Here is a 16,921-nt window from a genome sequence, read left to right on the forward strand (position 1 = left end):
TTGTCGATAATTGCCTAACCTCGCGTAACCATGTTATTGGGACAGGTCAGATACACGGCTCGGGTGTTCATCTGTTTTCCCTTAGAGCGGGCTGTCAGTGACAAGTGTGTGATGTAAAAAGGGGATGGGGGTAAAGTTCCTAAATTTCCTACCGGGTAGGATGGGCTAAAGGTGTTACAGGGAAGGGGATACCGGTTCTCACCATCCTGTGTCCCACTTCCACAAGACCCCTCATCTAGGTGATCCTCCTGCACAGGTCACCCCCAGGAACTGGATTCAAAAGCGATGGCCATGTCCTCGCCACCTCGATGACAGACCCCCGGGGAATAGTGGGTGAGACACCTTCTGGTTTGTCACAACTTGTAGAGGGATTCCACAATGGCTTCCTCCCAGCTGTAGATTTGAGCAGCTGAATCAGAATTGAAAAATCTGCCTTCAAGTTTTAGCAGTACAAGTAAAATTGCATGAATGATTAGTCAATGTTAGCAAATAATAGCATGGCAGCCTCAGTTCATCATTCATCAGAGATCAATCCATTGAGTACTATTAAATTAGGTTATAATACTTATGCAGGCAGAGACTGGGGTAGATTTCGCTCCTCTGCAGGTGCCTCCCTCTGGGTTGGCCTCCTGCCCCTCTTAAACTTGAGCCGGACCACCTGAAGTTCTGGAAGCAGCTCAAAACGTTTTTCTTCTCCTCTTGTGACCTACCTGACAAACCTGTATACTGTACTGACTGTTTGCGGGGCTACTCTCAGAGTCTCACTGGGTACCAGGCTCTTTCTTGATCAGTCACCCTTGCACTGACTCCGGGCCTACCACACACTTAGGGGCTATAACTGTAACCCTACATTAGCCCGGGAGGATAGCTCAGCAGCAACATGCTTGCCTTGGAAGCAAGACGACACGAAGCAACATAGGTTCAATCCCCGCGTCCGCACTTAGAAACCTCTGGGTATTAAGCGCGTTATAAAGAACCTATCATATCATATCATATCATTCCCTTGTTCTCCTTGCACTACCCAAAGCTGCGCTGCCGTGGCTGCACTAACTCCAAGCATTACTCCCCTGTTTTCCCCTCCCCTCTCCCTTGCACCCCCTCCTCCTTCCTTTCCCCTTGCACTTCTCATTCTCGCACGATCTGAATGACACATGGCCTATTAAGATAGTTTGTCTTGTCCACCCTCGGTCTTCCCTCCCTTGTCTTGTCACGCCTAGAAACACTTGTGTACAGGAGCGTTATAAATGACTTATCATATACTATTTTATTGCAGTGCTTGCAAGCAGGGAGCATCTGGCATAAAGTAGTATATAATAACAGGCCAGGGTTCGAAATGGAGGGGAGCTGGGAGGTATGGAACAAGTAACTTACCTGTAACTGTTGTTCTCCAGCATGGGTCTGGCATGGATTCACATGCTCATGAATATTCCCCGTCAGGCCGGGAATCCTCAGTGAAGAAAAAATCAGTATCAGTTTCGTTTCTGATCGGTCTTTCTCAGTAGTAACCAATTACTGGTCTCTGGGTCATACTGCCCCCAGCCAATGACTGCCCTCTCCCTAAGCCCCGCCTCTGGCAGCCATCCTCAGATTTGGTAGCACGTAAAGTGGCAGTATGATCATGTGAAGAGCCGCAGAGGGGTAGGAGGGAGGGTTCGCATGTGAATCCATGCCAGACCCATGCTGGAGAACAACAGTTACAGGTAAGTAACTTGTTCCTTCTCCAGCATGGGGTCTGGCATGGATTCACATGCTCATGAATATAAGAATACATAGCAGTACACACATGCACGACGACGGGAGGTTGCAAAGGCTCAACGTTAAGCATCACATCAAAACTCAACATTAAGCATTTCTTACCTCCTCACCAGACTCACCTTAAGCAAACAGGTTGCGCAGCACTGATTGGCCGACCCTGGACTCCTCCCTGGAATCCCGGTCAACGCAGTAGAATCTCGTAAAGGTGTGCGTCGACCTCCATGTAGCAGCCCTGCAGATGTCCAACAGGGGCACACCAGACAAGAACGCCGTGGTAGCAGCAACCGCTCTGGTTGAATGGGCTCTCGGACGGCCGGGCAACGGTCAGTTTGCCAACCAGTGACAGTGCATGATGCAGCCGGAGAGCCATCTGGAAATGCAAGCCTTCGAGAGAGCCTTCTTTTGGTTCACAGGTCCAAAGTTCACAAACAGCTGTGATGTCCCCCGAAAACTATGTTCGGTCCACATAGAACTTCAGCGCTCTAGCTACATCCAGCGAGTGCAAAGTCCTCTCGGCCGGCGATGAAGGCGACGGGAAAGAGACTGGTAACACCAGGGGCTCGTTGAGATGGAAGTCCGACGGCACCTTGGGCATGAAGGAGGGGTGCGTCCTCAGCACTACCCTCGTATTGTGGAAAGTCAGGTATGGAGGCTTGCAGGATAGTGCCTGGATCTCTCCCACGCGTCGTGCAGAGGGGATGGCCACCAGGAACGCTGTTTTCCACAACAGAAACTTCAACAGGGCCGAATACAATGACTCGAATGGCGGACCCATGAGCCTGGTCAGCACCACGTTGAGTTCCCATGCCGGGGCTGGCGCCTTCACCAGTGGGAATGATCGAAACAGTCCCTTCATAAATTCCTTAACCAGGCGATGAGACCACAGGAATGACCACCCTGTAGTCCTGGTGTATCAGGAAATCACTGCCAGGTGTATCTTGAAGCATGAGATAGTCCAGCTTTGGCTAGCGACAGTAGGTACAGCAATACTTGAGGGGCCGTAATCCGCAGAGGGTTAATGTTCTGTGCCCGGCACCAGATAGAGAACCTCTTCCACTTATGTCCGTAGCACTTGAGAGTTGAGGACGCCCTGGCCTTCGCAAGAACTTCTCTACAGTCGGCCGGGATATCGTATCCTCCAAGCTCTAGTGCTGCAGCAGCTAGGCCTGCAAGTTCAGCGACTCTGGGTCGTGATGAAGAATTGCGCCTCCTTCTCTGGAGAGAAGATCTGTGTCCGTCGACAGCTTGACTGGTGGGGACGCTGACAAGTCTAGAAGGTCCTGGACCCAGATCTGTCTCGGCCACGCCGGGGCGACCAAGATCATTCTGCACCGGGACCTCTTGAGCTGGTTGATGAGTCAGAACAGCAACGGCGGGAACGCATATAGGAACAGGCCATCCCAGGGGAACGAGAAAGCATCGCCCATGCTCCTCGGCTGGGGAAACCTGCTGGCGAACCTCTGGCACTTGGAGTTTGTCGCCGTTGCGAACAGGTCGATCTGGGGTTTGCCCCATCGCTGAAAGAGTCGGTCCGCTTGATCCTGGCGTAGTTCCCACTCGTGGCACGAGCGCAGCTCTCTGCTGAGTGAGTCGGCGATGGTGTTTTTTATCCGTGCCAGATGAAACGGCACCAGAAACATCCCTTGAGCAACGGTCCAATGCCACAGATCCTGGGCTTCCTTGGATAGGGCTGGGGATCTGGTTCCGCCCTGCTTCTGGATGTAAAACATCGTGGTGGTGTTGTCGGTGAAGATCCTCACTACCTTGCCCTTGCGGGACAGGTGAAAGGACCTGAGGGCCCAGAACACTGCCCGGAGCTCCAGTATGTTGATGTGGAGCGACTTCTCCTCCGGGAGCCAAAGGCCTCTCACGTGAAGATCTCCGGTATGCGCTTCCCCACCCCTCCAGGGAGGCATCCGTCGTCACCGTCACCTGGTGGGCGGGGGTCTGAAAATCTGTTCCTGCCGCCAGATGAGCGCGGGTGCCCCACCACCGGATCGCTCGACGGAAGGTCTCGTTGAAAGGGATCCTGTCCTCGAAGCTTCCCATTGCTTGTATCCAGCGGGCGTCAAGGAACTCTTGCAGAGGGCGCATCCAAAGCCTGCACAGGCGCACGAGATATATGCAAGAGGATATCATCCCGAGGAGGGACTTGATGGACCTCACCTTGGCCGCGTCCGTGGCCAGCAGACGCTACACCTTGCCTAGGATGGGCTTTATTCTCTCCTCCGATGGTGCGGCCAGACGCGCCACTGTGTCGAGCTTGGCTCCCAGAAACAGTGCGACTTGCGAGGGGACCAGGTGGGACTTGGGGAAGTTGATGGAGAACCCCAGGTCCGTGAGTAGCTGGATGGTCTTCGCTGTATGTTTCACAGCGAGCTCCCTTGTCCTTGCGCGGATGATCCAATCATCCAGGTAGGGGGACACGTGGATCCCCTGTAGGCGCAGCTGCGCCGCCACTGGAGCGAGGCACTTGGTGAAAACCCTGGGTGCCGACTTCTGTCCGAACGGGAGAGCCTTGAACTGGTAGTGCCGCCCTTGGACCACGAACCTGAGGAACTTTCACATCCCCATTTTAAAAGGACACCGAAAGTATGCATCCTCCAAATCCAACGACGACAGGAAATCACCCTACTCCAGCTGTCCCAGCACGTGCTGGAGGCTGACCATCCGGAACTTCTGTGCCTGGATGTACTTTTTCAGTCGCAGGAGGTCCAGGATGGGTCACCATCTTCCTGTCTTTTTCACGAGGAAGTACCTTGAGTATACTCCGGAGCCCCCGAGCCTCTTCGGGACGATCTCGATGGCACCTTTCTTGAGCATCGCCCTTACCTCCAACAGCAGTTGAGGGACGTGATTTTCCTTCCTGACCATGGGTGGTATGCGGGGGCCCTTTTTTAGAAATTCGAGGGTGTGCCCCTGGGCCAGGGCATCCAGCACCCAATGGTCGGTGGAGATGGACTCCCACACACTGACGAACTTCACCAGCCGGCCTCCCACCGGGGTGTTTCGGTGGGGGCCCGACGCCACGGTCTGTTCAATCTTGCTTGGAGGATGCCTTGGCCTCCCTGGCGACGACGGCGGGGTCCACCCGTCTTGCCTCGTCCTCTATAGGCTTCTTGCGACGAGGAGCGGGCCGCTTGGCGGTACATGGAGGAGCCACCACTGAATCCCTTGGAGGCACCTTGCTTGACTCCGGAGCTCCGAAAGGACGGCCTTCGTTGCCGGAGAACACCCAGGGCCTTAGCTGTCTCTGTGTCTGCCTTGATGGCTTGGAGGGACTCAACAGCTGTTTTCCCAAACAGGTTGTTCCTGTCGAACGGCATGTCCAAAACATTGGCTTGTAAGTCCTGGCGGAAATCCGTCGCCTTGAGCCACCCTCGTCGTCTAAGGCAAATGCCGTTGCCTAGCTGGCGGTAACCGGTGTCGGCAATGTCCGTTACCACCGTAATGGTGTGGTCCAACTCCACCTCGCCTTCTTGCAAGATCTCCAGGGCCTCCGCCCTCTTGTCGTCCGATAGGAAGTCCAACAGGGGGGCGATCCTGTACCATAACTCCCTGTCATAGCGGGCCACGATCGCGAGGGCGATGGCCACCTTAATCGTTGTTGCCGCTGATGAGATAACTCGTCCCATTGCGTCCAGCTTCTGTCCTTCACCGTCCGGCAGGGAAGTTGACATCGAGGCCGATGCGCCCCCCCCCCCCCCCCGCTTTCTTCTTGGCCGCCGCCGAGAAGACCGAGTCAGGGGTCAGTTGTGCCCTAAGGCACAAAGGGGCCGCGTCGGGGTCCCGGTACTTCTCGTAGCGATCCCTCTTGGCAGGCGTCGTAGACGGGTTCTTGAGAAGGGTGAGACCCTCGTCCCAGATATCATCCAGCAGAGGCACGGCGAGGACTGTCTTCCTCTAGGCCTCGCGCCGTTGGTAAAGGAAACCTTCCTTCTTCTCTTCAGGGCAGAGCTGAAAAAGCTTGGATGCCCTGGCAATCATTGAAGGAAAGATCCGGGCTGGAGGCGATGGGAGCCCCGTCCCGTCGTCACCGCCGTCGTCGTCGTCGGTACCCGTCGGGGCCATGTCCGTTCCCGTGTCATCCCCAGGGACGGGGGACGTGGGCAAAGGTTGAGTAGGCCGCGAGGGCTGAAAAGGCGGGGCTGGATGGGTCCATCTTCTCTTGTTTGGGGGACTTCCCGACGGTCCTGGCTCTGGCTCCTCCGTCGGGCCTGGTTCCGGCTCCTCCGTCAGTGGTAGGGGCAATCTCGTCCTTTTCTCCGAACATAAGGATTGTATTGCCAACAAAATGGCCACTGAGTTGTCCTGCGGCTCTGGAAGAGACGGGCGAATAGGACCCTCGCCGGTTCCGCCGTCGCTCTTGTCGTCCTCTTCGTTGGGATCCCTCCCGTGTGACCGGGCCTCTTCGACGCCCTCGTCGAGGCCCTCTAAGACTTCAACCAGTTCCTCCTCAGAGGCTGTGTCCATGTCCACAATGGCCACCGCCCCGCCCCTCTTTTTCAGCCAGGGTCTTCACGGGGGTCTACTTGATGGGTCTGAAAGAGGCTTCCCTCCGCGGAGGCAGGGAGACTGTGGGCCCCGAGGTCGCCTCCACTGGTGTAGCCTCCACAGGCTGTGCCAGGGCCGCCGTGACTTCCTCGATAGAGGCCTTGGCCGGGTGAATCAAGGCCTTTACCACCTTCTGTGGGCCTGTGGCCTTCACCTTGGGGGGAGGGTCACCGCCTCGCTCCCCCTCGGCCGGATCCTTCGAGCTCGACCGGGGCCTCTCCAGAAGCTTCGCCGGGTTCTTGGCCTTCCCCTTCCCTGAGCCAGAGCGTTGGCTCGTGGTCGATGGCGCTGGAGAGGATGCGCCCTGCCTGGCAGCCGAGCAGCCCGACCGTTCGGCGCTCCCGGTGCCCGAGGACTCGCGGTGCTTTGCCTTCTGTTGAGCCCCCATCGCCGGGGCGCCCTCACAGGACTTAGAAGATCGCTTGGACGGGCTCTTTCCTTCTAGCCAGTTGGAGAGACGAAGGTGTCGGTCCTTGATGGGTCCGTTCCGACATGTTCCTGCAAAACACACAGTCCTTCTCCAGGTGCGTTTTGTCCTCATGAAGGCAGTAGAGACATTTCGAGTGCTCCTCCTCAAACACATTCTGCAGCTGGCATCCAGGGAAAACCCTGAACAGCTTTCCGGGCGTCGAGCTTCCTTTCTCCTGGGCCATGTCCGGGTAGGCCGCAGAAACTCCTGGACTCCTCCAAGAAGCGTAACTCAACGAAATCTTCACCATTGAGGGGCGTAGAAAAATCAGAAACGGATCCCCGTTAATCGGATGTAGAGACGGTGGAGCTTGAGGCTCTATTTGACCGAAAAATAAGAAAATCTCTGAAAAAAGTGCGAAAGCGCAGCAAAAGCTCGAAAGCTAAACACAGGGACTCCCAACACTTGAGCGTGCAGTAAAAATCTGAGGATGGCTGCCAGAGGCGGGGCTTAGAGAGAGGGCAGTCATTGGCTGGGGGCAGTATGATCCAGAGACCAGTGATTGGTTACTACTGAGAAAGACAGATCAGAAACGAAACTGATACTGATTTTTTCTTTACCGAGGATTCCCGGCCAGACGACGGGGAATATTCATGAGCATGTGAATCCATTCCAGACCCCATGCTGGAGAATTAGATCCTGCTTCTAGCCTAGGAGAGCCTGGTTATCTTGAAAACATGCATATGTGACATTGACTTTTCGTATTTGAGAATGCTAGGAAAGAATAATTAGGACACATCTAGTACACATTTAAACATAATGAATCGTACATAAAGGGACAAAAAGTTTAAGTGTGCATCTCACGTGGAAGTTAGATTTGCGGTGCGCTCTGTAATCGCTCTTGGTTGCCCAGCAGTAGCTCCTGCCTACTGGGTTATGCCCGACACCTATGAGCTGGTTTTAGCTCCTGCTCAATGAATCTGAATTTCGAACCCTGCAGGATGATATTTATCATTGTTTTGCCGTGCAATCTCTGATTTCAACCCCAACCTGAATATAGCTACAAACGGGAGTCAGATCTGTGTGAAGAAGACCTACATATGAAAGTAAGTAAAACAGCATTTACCTCTGCATCCAGTGTGGCTGAAGTGACAATAAGTCTGATGTCTCCCCGCTTCTTCTGAATCTGTTAGATCAAGTCAGAGACATATTACTACTTTGACACTAACTATACTTCCAATTTAGTTTAACAGATTATCTTGGCAGAAAGCTATAAATATCAGAACAGAACATTCAGGCTATACACTAATTTGAAACGTTTAAGCTTTTTTCATAAATATATAATACTGCAGATGCTAGGCAACCAACATGTCAATCCCTTAATCACGTGCTCAGAACTTCAATATCACAGCACCAAGTGGTGCGACAGTTACAGCACCACACAGTGACATTATCAATGTTACAGCATCACGTGATACTAATGTCACTGCTAAAGGAGCCATTTAACAGTCACTGTTACAGTGCACATGATGCGAGTACCATTGTTACAGCACCACAACTCAAGGGTCACTGTAACATTATTAAATGTTGCCAGTAACTCTATAATATCTTATGCTGTGAGCACTACTGTTGCAGTGTCCTGTTGTATGAGCATTGATGTTACAGCATTAATTGATTTGCAGACGTGTACTTTAGAGCTGGCACTCTGTGTGCAAGTCAGTCCAATATGTCCCAGAGAGCACACAGCTCTCAGGCGTGGGTTCTGTGCAAATGACAGTACACCAAAGTTGCTGAATGTGAAACATGCAGGCAATCTCACCTTTTTCAATAGGCCGATGGCGATATCTGTATAAAGGGTTCTCTCATGGGCTTCATCTAACATAAGGACGCTGCGAATCGAACAGGAATAAACAAGCTCAAGACAGACTTAAATTAGATGAAACACAATGGGAAACACATGAAACATAACAAATCATCACACAACTGCTTAAAAGGTGGCAACATCTTAAACAAGATTAGTCTAAACATACTGTGTCTGTTTGAAATAACCCATTGAGCATAATCAATACCTTATTTTGTAATTCTCACATTCAGTGTATTTTTCAGTAAATTCACCTGACAAAGATTAATGAAAATTCAAATACATGAAACAGTGACTCTAAACATACTGGCCCTCATTACGACCGTGGCGGAAATCGCGGTGCTAAATGCACCTTGGAGCACGGCGGAAAGCTGCCGATACCGCCATGGGGGTTGGCGGATTCTCCGCCCCATTCCGACCTTGGCGGGGCGGTAAATCCCCAATCCCCATTTTACCCTTCCCCATTCCCATTTTTGCCCCATAGGGTATAATGGGAGTGGGGAAGGCGTTAATTACGCCACCGTAAAGTACGGTGGCGTAATTAACAACAAGGTCCCGTAGCGCCATGGATTTCTCCGCCCGGAAAAACCAGGCGGAGAAAGGCTCCATGGCGCTACGGGAACTCGTAGTAGGGCGGACGGGTCCGCCACGAATACCGCTGGCGTAAACCCACTCCGCCAGGGTCGTAATGAGGGCCACTGTGTCTGTTTGAAATAACCCACTGAGCATAATCAATACCTGATTTTGTAATTCTCACATTCAGTGTATGTTTCAGTAAATTCACCTGACAAAGATGAATGAAAATGCAAATACATGAAACAGTGACTCAAAACATACTGTGTCTGTTTGAAATAACCCACTGAGCATAATCAATACCTTATTTTGTAATTCTATGACAAGACAGGAGGCTCGCATTATGCTATTTCTTTCTTTATTTACTGCCATGTCAGCACTTTAAAACTTTCAACTTTAATACTGAACATTTCTGTTTTTCATAGTCTTATTCGATCAATCTGCATCAGGGAACTACAAGCCCCATGAGTCTTAGGTAGTCCTGACCTTTCCCCTCTGCCCCTATCCGAGGGCAGCCCTCTCCATAAGAACCCCTCTGACCAGGTCCTTTCCTCTTTCTTTCTGCTGCCAACAGATAAGTGACATGATTTATTGTTTCTTCTGTAGAATAGATAGATGAACTCTACATCACCTGTATATGGATATTAATTGCTAGGATATTGTTGTAATACACTTAGTAATGCTTATTACTCATTTTCAACGGCTCGCGCAGGAAAACGAAACGCATTTACAATGATTTTGTAGTCGCCTCAGAACGCGCGCGTGTTCTTACCGTGGCGTGTATCATTAGGGCAGCACGAGCGCAGCGAGTTTCCCGTCGCGTGCATATTTGGCCCGCGTTAGACTACCGCGCCCCGCTCCCTCTCTCTCCGTATTTCGGCGCCGGCAAACACGGCGGCCGTTAGGACCCAGGGGACCTGGAACCTTCCACAGTTCCCAGCGTCCCCTGGGAATACAGCTTCCGCGCGCATTGCGCACGAACAGAGAACAAAGGAAGTTGGTTTGATAGAGCTCCAGTCAGAATTTTGAAGAAAAAAAAAAAAGGGAAGCTGCTTTCACACACACGCTGCTAGCAATATACAGCACATGTTAAGAAGTGTGCAGAAGCATTTCCAACTGCTGACTTCCTCACAGTTGGCTCTGCCAACACCAAGGACATGGCTACATTTGGCATCCCCACTAATACTCCTTCCTCTTCCCCAGAATGGAGCCAAGAAGAGTGGGTAGAAGACTCTTCCCAACAAGATGCTGACTTATCAAAAAAAGTCAGGACAGACCCCCTGCCCCAGGGGTGTACAATCTAGGGGACTAAGACGAGGGCTATTCGCCCGACGATGAAGGGGGCGAGGAGGAAGATTACATCGATAGAGATGTTGAAGGCCCCCATGGTATCGATGCTACAACAGACATGTTCGATCCAGAGGCCATTCGGCATCCCAAGTCATCGGATTGGGAGCCGTCACCCAGAGTGGCAGCAGACATGACCAAGCACATTAGAAAACCCCTAGAAAGGGAAGTAAGGTCACGCATGAGGTCGGAGTGCTCCAGACCAGAGTTGCCGAATAAGCTTGCAGATACTCCAGACCTAGACCCCAAGATGGTCACCTTTGTGACCAAAGCAGCTTGTGATATAAGGAAAGGAGTAGACCGGGCCTGGAGGGGGTGTCAAGACAAGCTCCTAGACATCTCAGGGCCCCTAGCCAAGATCATGGATCTGGCGGTGAAATGAAAAGATACCGGTATCCCAGTAGACGTGACAGTCTTAGGTAACTGGGCGCAGCGAGCGGTATGCCTCCTATGCAACGCCAACTGTGCCATCTCTTCAGAAAGAAGAAGAGGAGTCCTGTTAAAAATAGATAACAAATTGAGTGATCTCGCCAGCTACGAGGCAGGTGAAGGCGCCAAAGGAATGTTGTTCGGCGAAACGTTCGCTAAAGAAATGTCTCAATTCATGGGCACATATACTGCTCTAGAGAGAGCACAGAGTACCATCAGGAAGATCTTCCACGGGCGAGTGCCGGGACCGGACGACATAGGGGTCGCTCGTCCGGTCGCTATACCTTCCAGCGAAGACCCCCAAGGTCAACGATCAAATTACTGGGAGTCTAGACAGCAGGATACCTTCTTCCCTGCCAGAACAAGAGGGCGAAGAGGAAGAGGATTGTACCGGCAACCGGGGCAGTCAGCGGGTGAGTACCGCAAGCTTGCGTGTGGGAGGGAGAACTCTCCACACTACCTGAACGAATGGCAAGCCTTATCAAGCGATGCTTGGGTATTGCAAGCGGTAGTGGGGCTGCGTTTAGAGTTTATAGGAACACCCGTGCAGACAGCAGAACCTCGCCCCATACACATGACGCAAGCGGAAGCAGCGCTCCTGCACTGCGACTCACAAAGTTAGAAAGCAAAGGCGCGATAGAGCGCGAGTACCAACAGGTTCCCGGTTTCCTCAGCACCATGTTCCTAGTTCACAGAGGGGACAAAATAAGGCCGTAATAAATTTGAAAGATCTAAACGAATGGGTGGTATACAACCATTTCAAGATGGAAGGTATTCATCTGCTTCGAGATCTGTTGCGTACCGGAGATTGGCTGGCCCGCCTAGATCTCAAAGACGCATACCTTACGATTCCGATAGCAGCAGCGTTTCGGAAGTATCTACGTTTCCTATAGAACGGAGAAGTATGGCGTTTCTCCTGCCTCCCGTTCGGCCTCTCCTCCGCTCCGTGGGCTTTCGCCAAGCTCATGAAACCGGTGGCAGCTGCCATCAGAGAGAGAGGAATTCATATTATTATCTATCTAGACGACATCCTCGTCTTTGGCCCAGACAAATTATCATTGACAAAGAGCGTCCAGTGGGTGTTCTCACTTCTGACTTCGCTCGGTTTTTTAGTGAACCTGGAGAAATCTCAGCTGACTCCGGTCCAGAGAATAGAATTCCCGGGTTTCACAATAGATTCTGTGAAGGCATCTCTCGAGCTCCCAGGGTACAAAGTGAGAGCGATCAAGAAGGAGCTCAGAGCTGTGATAGCGAAAAGGGTTATCTCGCTTCACAATCTAGCCAGAGTAGTAGGTCTGCTAGCAGCCTCTATTCAAGCGATTTTTCTGGGACCGCTTCATTATCGAGCTCTACAGCGGCTCAAAATAAAACATCTCCAAGGAGGCCTTCGTTACCACCAACTAGTAACTCTGGACCACGAAGCCCTCACAGAACTCCATTGGTGGTTACAGAATATGGAGGCTTGGAACGGTCGCGCCATTTTCGGCGACGCCCCAGATCTGGTAATAGAATCAGATGCGAGCAGATCAGGTTGGGGAGCCAGGTGCGAACACGTGCAGACAGGAGGCAAATGGTCAGAAGAAGAGTTACAGCTCCATATGAATTGCCTCGAGCTACTGGTGGGCTCTTTCGCAGTTCCTGCCTTCACAAAAGAGAGAGTAAAGTGCTGCGTCCTGCTCAAGATGGACAATAGCTCCGCAGTAAGGTATATAAACAAATTGGGCGGAACAAGATCCAAAATGCTGGCAGAATTAGCGAAGAGCTTCTGGCATTACTGTCTCCAGCACAGAATATCCGTATCAGCGGAGTATTTGCCAGGGACTCTGAACGAAGTGGCAGACTGGAATTCACGTTATCTTGTGGACTCCAGCGATTGGAAGCTTCACCCCCTAGTCTTCCAAAAATTGCAGGAACTCTGGGGGCCCCTCCACATAGATCTGTTTGCGTCCAGACTGAACGCTCAGATGCCAGTATACTTCAGATGGAGGATTGACCCGGATGCAGCGGGCACGGACGCCTTCCTGCAATCATGGACAGGAGCAGTGCATTATGCCTTTCTGCCATTCATTATGATAACGAGAGCGCTAGCGAAAATTCGCAGGGATCACGCGGAGCTCGTAATAGTCCTACCCTTGTGGAAGGCTCAGCCCTGGTTTCCAGTAGCGATGGAACTTTCTACGGATTTTCCGAGGATAGTTCCCATTCTGCCGGACCTTCTTCTCGACCCATCAGGGCAAGCTCACCCACTCATAGCAGCCGGCACACTGCAATTGATAGCCTGCAGAGTTTCAGGAAAAGATGGGAATTGCCAGGAATTTCACAGCTCGCTGCAGAGTGCATCAGAGATTCCTGGGCGCCTTCCACCCTTCCGAGCTATGGTGCGGCTTGAAACGGGTGGGCTACCTGGTGTTCGGACCACGGTGTGGATGCCGTTTCAGCCCCTGTAGTAGAGAATCTCAACTTCTTAGCTTTTAAATTTCAAGAAGGTGGCGCCTTCAGAACAGTGGGTGTCTATAGGTCCACTATCTCAGCGGGTCAGGAAAAAGTGTAAGGTAACACGGTGGGAGACCACTCAGCGGTCGTGAGATTGCTAAGAGGGATGAAGCTTTAGAAGCCACCGGAACCCAAGTACAAAGTATTATGGGGTGTGAGAGACGTATTTCGTCTTTTCCTCAGATGGCCAGATAACGAAAATGTATCCCGATCTCAGCTATCAGGAAAGCTAGCTATGCTGCACTGCCTTACTTCCTGTAGGACAGTTTCTGATGTCAAAGCGCTTGAAGTCGATAGGAAAATATTCTATCCAGACGGGGTATCATTTACCTTTTCCAAGAGAACTAAGACAGATTTGAGAGTAATAGACTACCCATACTTCACAAGTAATAAGAAGCTTTGCGTTGCGCAGTGTATTAAAGATTATGAAAAAGCAACAGCGCATCTTAGACCGCAAGGGGTGTCACAGCTGCTTATAGCGCGCAGGAAGCCTTATCATGCTGTAGCATCTGCGACCATTGCTAGATGGGTGAGAGAGATTATGCAATGGACTGGAATTGATTGGTCACTTTTTGGGGCGCACTCTGCTAGGGGAGCGATGGCTTCCAAAGCTTTTGCGACAGGAGTGTCTCTTCAGGACATTATGAAATCAGCAGATTGGTCTTCCGAATCAACCTTTAAGACATTCTATTTTAAGCCTGTTTCTGAGATTACGAATATGGTGGTAGCAAGCGTTGAACAAGCATAATGCGAGCCTCCTGTCTTGTCATAGAATAAAGATTGCCCACGCTAATAGCTCAGGAAGTCTTCATTCTATTAAAGACAAGGAGGCGAGCATTATATCCCACCCAGAATGGCAAGATTATTGTCTGCATTGCTATATTTGTTATGAGGTAACTCCTTTGCTCATTCCCAGCCTCATGACTTGCTCTCCATTATTTACAGGAGAAGAGCAAAAGACGGCCGGATGAAACACTACTCAACAGTGGAAGGAAACCTGTTCAAGTTGGTCATGTTGGACCGCAAGAGTTCCCAGTTTCAAGGAACAATTCTCTGTTCAATGATAATGGACGGTTTGGTTTGCAAAAATGAAGTTGTTCAAGTGGACAGACATAAAAAAAGAGGAAAGGACCTGGTCAGAGGGGTTCTTATGGAGAGGGCTGCCCTCGGATAGGGGCAGAGGGGAAAGGTCAGGACTACCAAGACTCATGGGGCTTGTAGTTCCCTGATGCAGATTGATCGAATAAGACTATGGAATAGAGGATCTTTAAACTTCTGCATTTTGTTTTCCAAACTTTGTTTCTAAAAAACAGAAATGTTCAGTATTAAAGTTGAACGTTTTAAAGCGCTGACATGGCAGTAAATAAAGAAAGAAATAGCATAATGCTCGCCTCCTTGTCTTTAATAGAATGAAGACTTCCTGAGCTATTAGCGTGGGCAATCTTTATTCTCACATTCAGTGTATTTTTCAGTAAATTCACCTGACAAAGATGAATGAAAATGCAAATACATGAAACAGTGACTATGTAACGCAAGTATTCAAATAAGATGATATAATTCGAGAACTATGGATGGGTGTACTTATATTTACAGATCTGACTTTGCTAGTATAGAAATTTGGCAGGTCAGAGGTTTACAGGATCTGACTAGAATTAATGTGGAAATACATTTAAGTATTCAAGGGTGTATACGTATACCTCCAGAAGCCAGAGAGAGAATTGATGGATCATTATGTCTGGTTAATTAACTGATTTCATATGTCAGTTATCAAGAATACTGTCAACAATCAGCTTGAACTGATTTCTGCACAAATATAGAAACCGTACTTGCTTGTAATCCGAGATTTCTATCGTAGGCTTCTTCATTATAATCAAAAACATGCATAAGTCCAACAGAACTTGAGAGAAGTGGCACACCAACCACTTTTACACCCTAACAATGGGCAAATATTACAAGACAAAAAGACAAGTCGTAAAAATATTCCTAACAAAAAATAAACAGACACATGGAGTTTGTCCCCTACATTTACCTGCACTGCTCTACTGATGATGTGCACTGCTCTATGGATGTATTTAAGATCAGTGGCACGAGCAGAGCAGTGCCACAGGAATAAGTATTTTATTTTAACTCCCTCACTGGAAGGGGAACTTGAAGGTTAAAATAAGCATCCTTTAATATCCAATAAATAGTTGGTGGAAAGAAGAATGGATTACAAAAGGATATCTCTTTTACAGTTAAAATATATAGTCAAGACGGAGTCCCAAGATGGCAGACGTACAGCAAGGACGTGCAGATGTTTGCTCCGTCCGAATTATAGCGGCCAAGACAAGAAACAGAGCCTGTGGTGGTCCTCCAACCAGACCTACATTGACAAGGGAGAAGGTCTGCATTAAGCCCTCACCTCATCTCTAGTGTGCGTCGGCGGAGGATTGGATGCGGCAGGAGTGAGACAAACGTGAGCCCCAACCTAACTGCATCGGCAACCAGACGTCCGGAGGAGGAAGCCCTTTCACACGGCCACCTTTGTTTAAAGAAATGTTTATTTTTTTTTTTTAAAGCCTTAAAGCCAGCTAGAGCTGTGAACGGCTGGGGGTAACAGACTTTAAGCACGTGGTGAGCTGCAGAGGAGCTGGTCTGGTCAGAACATGCCCAATCACACGCAGCAGGGAGCACGAGTTTCTGCAGCGCTGCATTGGGCTGCAATCCTCTAGAAGCACGGACCACAAAGCTGAAATATCCTGCCCAGAAGCCGGAAAAACTGTAGTGGCCAAAGAACTGCGGAGAGATAGTGTATCTGTCATGCATCAGCCTTGGAGATTCCTGTATCATTGGAGGTACTACTAAGATGGTTGCTGCCTGTCCCATCTTACGGGTCTAGTTTATTCCAAGATGGCTGACGGAAGCTTTAACCTGCGAACCAGAGCAACGCCCATTGCGTTGTATTATTTCTCGTTACGTGCCTGCTAGTCGCTTCCAGCGTCCAGCCTTTCAACTACTGCTACCTCCTATACTTAGTCCCTATACTTTCCTTACCCTAGCGGTGCGCTTGTGTTTTCAGGTAAGGTGATTGGGATCGTTTCTGACTCACACGACGCGTTCTACCAGGCGTCTTCCGTATATATGTTATTTCTTCCTTGTATCTCTTCCAGCCAGAACGATCAGCATTCTCTTCCACTGTTCGTAGTATCGGCTGAACTATACTGTTCTGTCTTTCCCCTCTCCTCTTCCATTCCTTTTTTCGGATCTCTTACCTGCCACAGTGTACAGTGAGTCTCCCCTTCATTCTGTTGCACCGGAACTCCACACGGAGGTCAACCAGACACCCGATTTGGAAACTGAGCCCTTACTAGTCGTGGCTCACCGGAACGAGTGGAGCCAGGTGTGGGTGTTCCTCCGAAATCTTCAAACCTCAAGGGCTACACCTCCTGCCAGGACTCGTTTTTCCATCTCAAAGGTGAACTGAATCTAAATTGTTTTTTTTTGCCTGGAGGCTTTTTCCC

General features: G+C 50.3%; 1 protein-coding gene across 2 annotated transcripts in view; it reads right to left on the bottom strand.

Annotated features, from left to right (window-relative positions):
* DHX35 (DEAH-box helicase 35) overlaps nt 1-16,921 on the bottom strand; it is a 2,070,470-nt gene that overhangs the window by 1,500,871 nt on the left and 552,678 nt on the right. For both annotated transcript variants that reach the window (XM_069652289.1, XM_069652288.1), the window contains exons 7-8: nt 8,538-8,607; nt 7,845-7,904 (exon numbers count right to left, since the gene is read on the bottom strand). In XM_069652289.1, coding sequence (XP_069508390.1) covers nt 7,845-7,904; nt 8,538-8,607 — 130 coding nt within the window. The remainder of the gene's footprint in view (nt 1-7,844; nt 7,905-8,537; nt 8,608-16,921) is intronic.

This window comes from Ambystoma mexicanum, chromosome 3p, assembly GCF_040938575.1.
Source record: "Ambystoma mexicanum isolate Mex_15411 chromosome 3p, UKY_AmexF1_1, whole genome shotgun sequence".
Lineage (NCBI taxonomy): Eukaryota > Metazoa > Chordata > Amphibia > Caudata > Ambystomatidae > Ambystoma > Ambystoma mexicanum.